This window comes from Buceros rhinoceros, unplaced genomic scaffold (assembly GCF_000710305.1).
Source record: "Buceros rhinoceros silvestris isolate BGI_N320 unplaced genomic scaffold, ASM71030v1 scaffold18067, whole genome shotgun sequence".
NCBI classification, from domain to species: Eukaryota; Metazoa; Chordata; class Aves; order Bucerotiformes; family Bucerotidae; genus Buceros; species Buceros rhinoceros.
The window spans coordinates 10506-22538 of record NW_010422968.1 but is presented as its reverse complement, the minus strand read 5'-3'; the positions used below and the strand labels follow the sequence as shown (position 1 = coordinate 22538).

General features: G+C 46.8%; 1 protein-coding gene across 1 annotated transcript in view; it reads right to left on the bottom strand.

The window, feature by feature from the left end:
* The window catches only part of LOC104497054 (microtubule cross-linking factor 1-like), a gene marked incomplete at both ends in the record, with an annotated part of 27465 nt that overhangs the window by 11352 nt on the left and 4080 nt on the right, over window positions 1-12033 (bottom strand). The window contains 2 exons of the mRNA XM_010140266.1: window positions 7820-7975; window positions 8928-10253. Of these exons, the coding sequence (XP_010138568.1) occupies window positions 7820-7975; window positions 8928-10253 (1482 nt within the window). The remainder of the gene's footprint in view (window positions 1-7819; window positions 7976-8927; window positions 10254-12033) is intronic.

Below are 12033 nucleotides of genomic sequence, written 5' to 3'. Positions count from 1 at the left end.
TCGGATCAGCAGTACAAAAGGATCGGTTCAGCAGAAAATGTGTCCCCGTGGAGCACAAAAATAAAGGAAAAAAAAAAGAACCGCAGGACAGACATCTGCACAACTCAGGGTTATCAATGGTTAAAACCAAAGCACAGTGTGCAAAGACACAGCAAAGCCCTAAATGTGTGTGGGAATTTCCTGTTCCTTCTGCGCACTGGAGCTGGGATGCTGGTGTGACATGTTGGACAGTCCCTTCAGGCCCCTGCTCTGGGCGTGCCCTCGAGTAGCTGGGACAGGAAGTTGGCCAGATGGGCTCCTATTTACAGGACTATGTGGTGGCATATTGCTTTGTGATAATCGAAGCTATAAAATTTTAACAGCTCTGCAGAAGATGTATCTAATGCTCAGATACCGAACCTAATTATTTATTCGTTTGCAACACCTCTGATTGGGCAGTTAATGGGATAGCACTCATTAAACCAACTAAGCGTCTAAGGTGCCTCTCTTCAGATACAGGACAGCTCTCTGCACAAGTCGACTTCATTCTCTGACTTCTCCTCAAAATAATTACTCCACAAATGCCACGGTGATAAGCCGTGTGAGCCTGAGATCTGGCCAAAATGCTGAAATCTCTCCCTTTTCATTTCCCAATACCATTTAATCGTAACACTTTCAATTTTATGGTCTCATTAAGTTTGGCATCCTGGCCACTTTACTTCTGAAAGTTAATCTGAAAATAAAGACCCAAGGCAGCAGAGTTCGGCCTCATTATTTATACTACTTTAATGAATCCTGTGGCACTTTTATTCCTGATCAGAACTTTCTCTGCCCTTCATTTTGTGTCTCTCACATTGGAGCTGAAAGTGATTCGTCTGTACAAAGGTGATGCTCGGCCAGATGCCGTCCTCTTCACGTGCATGACCCCAGAAAACACTGCGGTACCAAACTCCTCCTTCCCAGAGTAAAGAACCTTTAAGAAGGGATGGCTTCAGGCTCCAAAGCCTAATCCCAAATTCTCTGCTGGCCGACACCCAACACGCTCCAACCGCAGCAGCTGCAAGGAGGGAACGCGGGTCGTGGGACCGGACTCGGGGGCCGAGTTGCCATTTCCCCTCCAGCAGCAGCCCAGCGTGTGTCCTGCTCCTCCAGAGCCAAACCAGCTGTGCCGCTGCTGGGGACGCAGCAGCTCCTGCGGGGACACTTTGGGTGACTCAGAAAGTATTTGTCACCGGAACAAGCGCTCCTGCTCTATGGAAAAAAGGAGATAAGGCAGAGGAAGTATCCCAGCGATCACCCGGGGGGCCACACTCCGCTGAAACATGGAAGTCACCCTGCACACGCTTCCTGGGCACTATGAGTTCCTCCTGCATTCACTTTCTGACTTGTGCACGTCTGTCTTGTACCTGAGGAAAAGACACTCCCAGCCCGCTGCAAAGTACACATGAAGTGGCCAAGAGCACATGAGCTGCCGTGTCGATTTTATCTTACGCCATAATGTGTCTGCAGATGTTTTATATTGCCCAAGGCCACAATTTGGTCTCACTAATAATTTGGACAGAGCTGCTTGTCATGGGATTGGCCACTTCTGTAAACCATCAGTTTAACTTTCTCATCCAATAAAGGAAAAATTACCTTCATCAGAAATTTCTGCATTCTTTTATTCTGATCAGGCTTCTTTAGCAGTACAGCACGCGAGAACAAATGTACCTAGTTAATTCAGGTGTAATTAAAAAAAAAATGTGTGTTCCTTCTTTTATGAATTCAAAATCAGCCCAAATCATTCAAAGCGGATCTGGTGAAGGCAGACACAACATGGCAACACTCTTCTGCTCACAATAATTACTGCTCTTAACACGGCTCTCCTCCCAGTCACACGATTACACACTTAGATAGTTAGAAATATCGTTGGTCTCGGGATTCCTGAAGCTGGAAGCTGAATCAAGCAGCAAAAGTTACCAGGAAGGGAAGGTCTGAATTTTTCACATCACACTTGTGTTTCCCAGTGAACACTGATTTGCTAAAAGATCATTTGTTCTACTTCAGACTGGTATTCACCGGAATCACATAGTTACATATACACACTGACAAGATCTTTCGTCTGCAAAATTAGGGCACGACGATGATTAACTCACGTGATTTCTCGATAAACGTGTAGCCCACGCAAAGCCAAGTATCAGAAAATTGGGGCACTGGGATTATGTGAGAATGGAAGAGATCAAATACATCACAAAGGCAGAGAGACCGTTACACGCACTAGACAGTGCAAATCTCTTTCCAGTTGCTTTGCCTCTTTAAGGACAACGGATTTTTATAACCGTTAAAGTGTTGAAATAATGCGTGAATAATGCAGAGCTGCACGCCTTTTCCTGGGGTGCAACCGGACAGCTCTTCGTAGTCCGTAATTTCACATGATGTCCTTTCTACCAGAAGCAGAGCGATCTGTCCTGCTCAAATCAGGGAGATAAGGCTGCTCGAGCCTAATAGATTGCTGCTGAACATCTGGATCGTGAACAAAGAATATGTAGAAATGTCTCACGTGATGGTTGTCCCTGCAGTTCAGGTACCTGCTGTTGGGCTGATGGACCTGGCTATGCTCGTGTGTGGAAATCAGGCCCCTGTGGTACAACCAGCAGTGTGTAGGCTGAGGCACAACTGTGCTTTTGTTTTGCTTTGGACACCGCAGCTACAAAATGGGGGCAGGAGTTGATAACCCGTTAACTTCCGTGCTTTGTTTCCTTCGCTCTCATTAACAGACGTGCTACACGAGGAACAGAAACACCACCGCACAACGTACGGACACCACAGGGACGGACACAGCCCACTACGACAAGACGTACAAACACAGTATAATGGGAACTACGAGCTAGTGCTACTCCACCACGGAAACACTTCACCCACAGCTCGACTCCGACCAACAGTTTCCCCCATCTCCCAATCCGCATTTCCAGATCCACTTCCACTCCCATCCTCTAGGACAGGCAGTGCCAAACCCTTCTGCCGAGTCCTCTTCTCTCACCTGTTACCACTCCAGAACCCGCTAATCCACGCCAACGTCTTTACCTCAAGAGGATATGCCATCCACGCTTTGGGGGCTTCACCACCGCTCCCTCATTGCACCGAGCCCTTCGTGTCCCTCTCAGCTTTTCAGGAGACTTCCCAGCTCACACCATCCCCTCTTTCTGCCATGACTTGTTTTTGTGTGATTGTCACGCACCAGAAGGTACAGCTGGGTTTTACTGGTATGTTTTCCCCATTTTACCACAGCTAATAACAATCTCAATTTATGTGCATCAACTCTGAACATCAAATTTCATGGAATTTTTTTTTTTTTCCAGAAGGGCTGGAGCAAAAGAAGGCCTGAGGAGGCAGGGTAGAAAGATGCTCTCCAGCATTCTGTGCGATCCCAGGAAGCCAAAAGATGAACATCGTACGCTGCTCACCTAATGCTATGTTGTAATGCTTTGACACTTAGACCTCGCGTTTGACTGCGTCTAAAAACTGCCTCTTTTTCAGTGCTAGCTGACCCTGCATGCATTCAACCCACCAGAACCAGACAAGAACTTCCAGTGCCCTCTCTATGACTTTTTACTCGCAATACACATCTCACTGAATTGTCAGAGGCTGCTTCTGAAGATCGACCTTTCTCCTCACCCCTTAGAAATAAATGACATGTATTCCATTGGCTGCTGTCCAACAGGCAGTTGGGTGGTTATTTGTCTGTGCGTACAGGGAGAGGCTCTGATTTTAGGAAACCATAGAATGCTTTGCTCCGAGTCATTAAAAATCCGTCTCATTGTACGGTTAGTACACAAAGCCTCACCGAGTTCATTTAGGACTACTGGGATATCCAGATTTACATCATAAAGGGTCTTTTAAGCCATTCTATTGCCAACCTTTATGGAATCTTGCATAGCAAGAAAGAGCACAATTCATCAAAGCACGTTATTCTTGCTGCCCCTAATCTTGGTGGGAAGGAACACCGTCAGCACCAGTTTGTCTGTCTTCTTCCCACAGCTTTGCACTGGAGGAACAGTGGGCACTAAGAGATACAGCTTTCTATGTGGTCCTCATTTGTTGGTTGGTTTGGTTTTTTTTTTCAGAAGAAAGCTCTCACGTGGACTGATGAAAATTGCACAGAAGGAGCAGACACACTCCAAAACCGAAACAGATATACAGACAGCAATTCTCCTCGCGTGCCCAAAATGGGTCCACACAGAAGTCTGGATTCAGAGTGACTTTCCCAACTTGGACATCACTGTGTCTGGCTGGTCCACACCTAACCCAGGTACTAACTCTGAGTAGCAGAGACGTTTGGTATTTCTTATGGGCACGAGAAGCACGGAAAAAGGATAAACAGATTTAGGACAGCCCAGAAGAAATCATTCTTTGGTGTGAGCTCTTCCTACTTCATTACAACCTTGTGGAAGACCTGCTCTCACCTCCTCTAGCTTGTCTGCTTTTGTTTTAATTCCCAGGTGACAACTTGTTCCTTTGAAGTGAATTCACTCCAGCGGTTCTTCTTCCATAACCTGGAAGTGCCAGAGGTTTTGTGGCATTTTTCTACACAGAAACAAACGGGTAAGTCACAGATGAAAATAATCCACATCTGAAGAGCCACAATAAGTGCTTTGGCACTTGTAGGTGCTCCAGCAAGGGCAGAACTGATATTCGCTGGAGGAACAATCAGAGCTAGGAGATACAGCTCCTTTTTAGAGCATTGGGTATCAAATACTGCAACAAACGATATTTGGTCATCTGAAAGAGTGACATTTTTCGTCTCCAGAATGTCTTCTTGTTTGTGAATAAACAGGAGGAGATATCTGAGGAAGCTGCCTTTTGTTTCTGGATATTCCACTGGGAAAAAGGGTAAATCCACCAGATGAAAAATGATTTGCCATTTTCCCCACCGGAGCCCACTTGTTGCCATAGCAGTCCTTTGATTTGTGGCGGGCCTTTGCTCCGGGAAACACTGGGTTACCTTTTTCAGTTCCTCTGTGTCTTTTAGCCAGGGCGATTCTTTTTCTTTGCGCAGTGAAGGCTGATTTTCCCCTCCCGCCATAACCGTGCTCTGCTCCAATCATGAATAATGGATCAAACATCCACCCCAATGGGCTCCAGCCTCCCGCAACAGCAGCTGAATGGCTTGTTTCAGCAAGAAAACAAAGCCCTGCTCTTAAAGCAATTTCGAGATACCATTTCCCTTGGACTGCGTCTCTAACCCGCCTCCTTAACATGCAAATACATTCTAATAATACTGTTGCACTAACAACTGCAGTGCAAAGCCCAAACAAAGGCAGATGTTTGCGGGGTGGTTTCAAGCACAAGTCAGTCTGCATTTATTGTCTGCATTTAATCAAACCACAGGGCTCTCACGATGCTAATTTTTAAAAACAGGAGAGATGGCTACATGGAAGCTGCTCGGTTAAAATTTGGCTCGGGAAAAAAAAACCCAAATTTAGAAAAATGGGTTTGCTCACTTAAAAGGAAAACATTTGCCTCACTGAAATGAAATGTGTTGTTCCTGTGCTGCAAGTCCCTACGCAGCGAGAAGATCATCAATCACTGTTAGCCACTGGCCAGTGGGTGTATTGTCACTTCATCAGGAAAAGCAGGTAACGGCTTAGGTGTAGCCAACTCAACTGTGGGCACTGAAAGGTTTGAGCCTCCATCTGAAATTTCTGTGGTAATAAAAAAAAACCCTTTGGTATTTAAATAGTATTTTTTCCCACTCACTTCTCTGGCACAAAAGAAAAAAAAAGGTAATTTTTGCCAGTGCAGTGTAAGAAATTAAAAAAGAGACTAAAAAATGGAATCATACAAAATCATTTGGAGGCATCTTCTGCTTCACTGGGGTTTGACTGTTTGAGATTTCGGTTGGCTGCCACCCACTGCAAAGTGTCAGCGTGAAGCAGTGCAATATTCTTTGTTGCTTAAGCAAACCCGACCAAAGCAAACACCGCAGTCTTCCACATTTTCCCCAGTTAGGCCATTTCAGCCCCAGCCTTGCCCATCTTTCGAGCACTTCTGGACCCAAGCTGGTTATTCTCTACCTTTGATTAGAATTACTGACCTGTTGCTTGTCAGGTTATGGCGTGAAACTTATGCAGCCTCTGTTTAAAAATGGTTTGCTGTACACAGTTACACATCATCCAATCCAGGGAGAGTTAAAAAACAGAGATTGTGCCAAAATTACCCAAATCCCTAATCTTAACAGAGGGCTCAAATAAACACGGTTTAGTAAAATAGCAAGATTGACCTAAGATAAGGGGGAAATTAATAAAGAGACAGAATTTAAGCAGAAACGTTGTAAACATTTTTTGTGGTCCTTTTCTGACCTAGGGAAGAAATTGTTTACACTGAGGGTGGGGAGAGCCTGGTGCAGGCTGCCCCCAGAGGTGGGAGCAGCCCCATGGCTGGCCCCATGGCAGGTCAGGTTGGCCCTTGGGGCTCTGAGCCCCCTGCTCTGGGTGCAGATGTCCCTGCTCCCTGCAGGGGGTTGGACTGGGGGAGCTGGGAAGGTCCCTTCAACCCAAACCAGTCTGAGATTCTATGAGCCACTGACCAACAAAATTGCAAAAGGAACCACGCTGAACAGTAAGGTTCCTCTACCTCATCAGCCCATTTCTAGCTGAGGAAGAAAGACGTTACCTTTCAGTGAGGGACTTACGGTGTCCTGGGTTTATCAGATATCCTTCCCGAGGTTTATACCACAGATAAAAGTGCAAAGTTGGAAATGAAGCTGCTGAACAGATTAATTACTGTAATACTCCCAAAACTCTGCTCCGTCAGGATAACTTAAAACAAACACAAGGAAGCCAGCAAAGAATTACCTGTGTCAAGCTGAAGGGCCACTCTGCCTTTGATATTCAATACAGCATCTACAGCATCGTGCTGCTTGGCTACCAGCTGCCCCGAAGCTTTTTCTTCCTACCCCTGCTTTCTAGGTACGGCTTTCTCACAGACCCAGCCGTCCCAGCCAGCATTCTCTTTTACCCAGATTCACTCAGGGTTTCAGATATACTAAGGCTTCTGCATTTCTCTTTAGAATTAAAATCATATTAAAACTCATCCCTCACGAGAAGTTACTCTAACCACCACAGTTTCAAGGTGGATTTGGCTTCCCAGTGGCCAGCAGAAAAGTTTGTCAATGCTCCAAGCTCACCTTTCTGGAGACAGATTAGAAATTGTTTTCTTCAGGACCAGTTGTAGTGTCTGGACAACCTATGTTCATGAGAAAGCAGCTAAGGAGATGTTTACTGAGGCGGATATGGCCTCTGCATGGATGAAGGTTTAAATAAAAACTGATTGATGTTTTCGACAAATGGAAGAGTACTCAACAACCCAAACAATGGAGAATTCTGCTTTAAATAAGTTTTTTGGAGGCTGCAGGGTGCTGTGTTCCCTGTTGAGAACCACCACGCACACCAGCATCAAACCCTCTCCTGCGCAGACTACTGCCAGGCAAAATCCAAAGTGACCTCTGTCTGTCGACTTCCCAGATTTAAAACATCCAAACAGGTTGAAACCTGGAGGCACGATCCCACATCGGGGATTACAGCCTCTTCCAGAGATCTTTCATTGCAACCCTCACTTGCAGGGGCTCCCTGAGCCATGTCTTCCCACTTAGTGAAGCTACTGGGAGCAGGGTGAGGAGCCCAAAGTCAGGACCAATTTGCTTCTCTGAAACTGCAAGGCTGGGGGGCAAGAGGTCAACCACAAATTTCACAACAGGGCTGCTGTGTTTGGCCCAATTTAGTCCCCCAACCCCTGGCTGCTGTTACTCATCTCCTGGCTAAGGCAGCAGGAGGTGGTGAGTGAGACGGGCTGCAGTGCTGACCTCTAGACTGAAACAGCCCTTGTCTCCTGGCCTGTAGAGTTTAATGTCTCCATCAGCTCTGCGGTGTGGGTCGGTGGTGGCTCGCTGGTGGCGAATCTCTTGCTCCTCTCCACGATCTTGTTTGAGCTGCCACTCCATCTGATCCCTCAGTTTGGACTGTTAGGTGCATGGGCGGTTTGTAACAAAAAAACAAAAGGACAGGAGGGAATAAAGAAAACAAAAATGGGTAAGGTAGACGACTGAAAAACTACAAGACAAAGAAAAGCGTGAACAGAAAAACCAACTTAAATACAGTGGCGTAAGAAAGTGAAGAGAACAAAACCAAAATGAGGATGAGCAAAATGATGGGCTGAAACATCTGAAAAGCAAAAAAGAGAAAGAGAGGAAAAAAGAATGCAAACACTGGTTATGAGGCGCATGCAATGAGGATGCATGAGTCAAACCAACAGCAAGCATACAAGTCATGAAGGATACGGGACACAAGGCTCTTCCTTCCTTACTTGTGCTGTGCAGAAAAGCCATATCCAGTGTGGCAGTTGTGGCAGTTTAGACATGCGCCCATGGGCAACGCTTTAGGCAAGGCAGTCCTTCGCTGGCTACAGAGCTTCTCACTCGCGGCTCGGTTAGGGGAGTGAGCTGTAAGCAGGCTTTTCAAAACACATCACTTAGAAAACTGCATTTGTGGGGTTCTTTTGGCAAGGCTTTTGAGAACACTCCTGACCCTTTTACGAGAGAGCATAATAAAGACCTCCTCACATTTCTGAGCAAAGCTGCTAATTTACAGTCATCAGATTTTTTTTTTCTTTAATTAATCTCCTCTTTCACAGGGAAACACTGCTGTTACAGACAAAAAGAAGACAAATCTCTACAGCACCAGTGGATTAGCCTTTTTGCCACGAGGAACCGCCTCTGGATCAAAGGAGTTGTGCAAACAAATCAAAGTAAAAAAAAAAAACTATAAAGTGTTTGTTTAACATTACACACTTCAGTATATGGCGGGTCTGAAATCATAACAAAGCAGCTGGGAGGAAAATTAGCTCTAGGGTAGCGATGCCAGAAAGAAAGAGAAACGATAAACAGAGAGCAGGCAAACAAGGGGCTGACCTACCTGGAAGTCGGTGATTAACTCCTTCCCCAGATTACCAATAGGAGAGTCTCGGGACATGGACGTCATCGTGGACAGAAAACTGGAAGACTCTGTGAGATGGGGAAGTGGGGAGAGGTCCTCCATCTGCTCCCTAAGGCCCTCTCCAACGTGATCGACCTTCTCCAGGAAGGTCTGCAGCTCCCTCCGGAAAGCCTTCATCCTGGAGTTGATGGTGTCTAGGAGCTCCGGTTCATACTTATCTTCTCCCCTTTCCTCGCTGCTTCTGAAACCCAGCTCGGTGGACGGGCTGCTGGTGACGTGCACCTTCGCGTCGTAAATCAAGCTGTCTGTATCAGTGATAAGGCGGTCCACCGTCCTTTCAAGCCGCTCAGCCTCGCGTTTGATGTTAATTAAAGACTCGGTGTCCTCTTTCACTCTCATGAGCTCGGTGGAGCACAGGTCGCTGACTTCTGACGGCTTTCCACTCCCAAAACCCGACGTCTTCTCATAAACTTCTTCAGAGTCGCTCTCACCCCCGATGGGCCCTTCTCTCTTTGGCTGGGGTGGGCGACTCTCTTCGCCGTCACTCTCCTTCTTCCCAGCATCGCTGTCAGCGTCGCTGTCCCTGGGGCTGGAAGTGCGCAGGCCCAGGTGAGAGGCAAGATCATAACGCTGGACATTGGACATCAGGACTCTGTTCTCATACTGGAGCTTCATCACCTTCCCACTCAGCTCATTGATTTGCAACCTGGCCGACTTCAGCTCCTCTTGCAAGGGCCCGCCGCACTTGGACGCCGTGTCATCCAACCAGCCCGGCTCCTGGCCCGGCTCGAACTTGAATTTGTTCAGCTCGTTCGTTAGCTGCTTGTTGTGATCCTCGATTTCGGAGATCGACCGTCTCAGCAGCTCTGCTTCCTCTTCCACGAACTGCAGGTGCCGGCGCAGCTCCGTGGCCGACTCCACGGAGTCGCCGTAGGGCGAGGTAGGAATGCTTGAAATGTGGTCCCTGCTGAGACACTCTTTTTCATACTGGCACCTCATATCCTCCATCTCAGCTTTAATCCCCCTGTTCTCCACTTCCAGTTCCACAATTTTCCTGCCCAGTATGTTGGCTTCCTCCTCCACCAGCTTCAAACGAAGCTTCAGCTCAGCTTCCCTGGTGCTGGGGGGGCCCCCTGCCTCCCCAGTAGGCAGAGGACTGTCCACGTCTCCATAGATGGACTTGTACTTCTGGAGCTCCTGCTCCAGCTCGTCCTTCTCCCTCCCCAGTTTGGCCATCTTCTTTCGCATCAAGGCTGCCTCCTCTTTGGCAAACTGGAGCTGGCACTTCAAATCAGCGCTGTCCTCCTGCCAAGAATAATCACCCCCCGCCCAAGATTATATTATAACAGAAGCACCATCAGTAGCTTATTTTCCACCATCTCCACCCCCACACCCTCTGAGCTCTATCTGTTAAGTACACAAACAACACACGCACAGAGCTGCGCAAACCACACGGCTGACACATTTCACGGCTTGGTCCTGGTTAAACTGGCTAAGCGGCTTGACCAGAGTTAAAGAGGGGGGGAAAAAGAATCAGTTGTGCCCATGCAAGTGTTCAGTGATGCAAGAGTGCTAGCGCAGTGTTTAGCCTTCCCCAAACACTGAGCAAATTTGGTGGAAAATGGGGACTCAAATGCTTTGTTGGCACGGTCTGTTCTGTGTATGGTTAACGATACATTTGCTCCCTTTCAGCATCATGAGACAATGACTGCTCATCGCAACCCCAAATCTCCTCCAGCTAAAATGCACAAAAAAGCATGTGCTAAGCTGCAAAGTGAAGACTTTAATTGCTCTTATTAATTAGGGAGTGCCTAACTCGCTTTCCAAATAGGAAGCACCCTGTTGTCTCTGCTGCTGTTATTATTAGGACGGACCAGACTACGATCGCTCTTTCTGGTCTGGAAAACTGATCACAGGGGAGATATCGGTGAAAACATTGTGAAAAAGGAAAGAACAATTTGTTAAACTGTGGTTACGTCCTAATCCCCCCCGCCCCGTGCGAAAACCTGCGTTTCCCAGGAAGCGCCAGGAGATTGAATGAGCCTTTGATTTTTGTGTGCGTGTTGGGCATTGTAAAGCGGTGGATGGAAACTCCAGCCTGTATTGTGCTGAAATAAGAGACAAGGTTAAGTAAATTCTAAGCCGATGCACAATTTCTTTGCATGAATCACTTTCATGAATTGTCATGGAGATGGAGGCACTTGGCCTGTCAGGGGCACATTTATCAGCGTTAGCAGTAGAATGGGAGGCAGCCTTTGAAAGATGATCTCTTGAGACAGCAGATTTCATCATTGTCGTAGGCCATGTGGTCATACGTGCCATTATCGATGGAAACTCCACTTCGCTCTCCCGAGCACCACTTCATAAGCACCGTTTTGTTACCACTCCTAATAATGGCAACCAAGTCCAGAGGAAAAACATGACTGACTTTAGCTGTTCAACCAGATCAGGCTATTAAAAAAAAAAAAGGTTTACAAAACTAATTATAGTGCGTCAATCTGAGGAAATGATTTGATTTCTAAAGCACACATCTTTGCACACTGTGTCTTTTTTGTTACCTAGATTAATTTCGCCCCATTCTGTTTAGACATATACTAATTATGTCTTAATTTCAGCTATTAATAACTGAACAGCCACAAAAATAATTGGTTGAACACTTCTGAACTCGGTCGGCTTTCTTACCGATTCTGCTTGGCGCAGGTTGGGACTTCAAAATACTAAATAGTAAAAAAATGATCTTAAATGTTAATACCATGATAGAGGCAAACAACAGTCACAGCTTCTGTTAACACCTTTGTTTCAGTGATAACCGGGAGCCCAACGCAACTGCGGCCACCAGAAAGACTAACCCTCTGCTTCCCCGGCACCAGAACTGCGAGTGCGCTGGGAATGCAGATGAGGTGCGCGTCCCTGCGGAGAAGCAGAGCCGGCAGAAGATGGGCCTCCTTCCCTCTCTCCCCTCTCCTCACATACACACCCCTCATTTTCACACACACATTTGCAAATCGCTTTTCTCTTTGTAACTCAGAACTGCAAATTAAGCGTCAGATTAAAACCTGGCAGCCTCCGCTGGAGTCACTCGGCC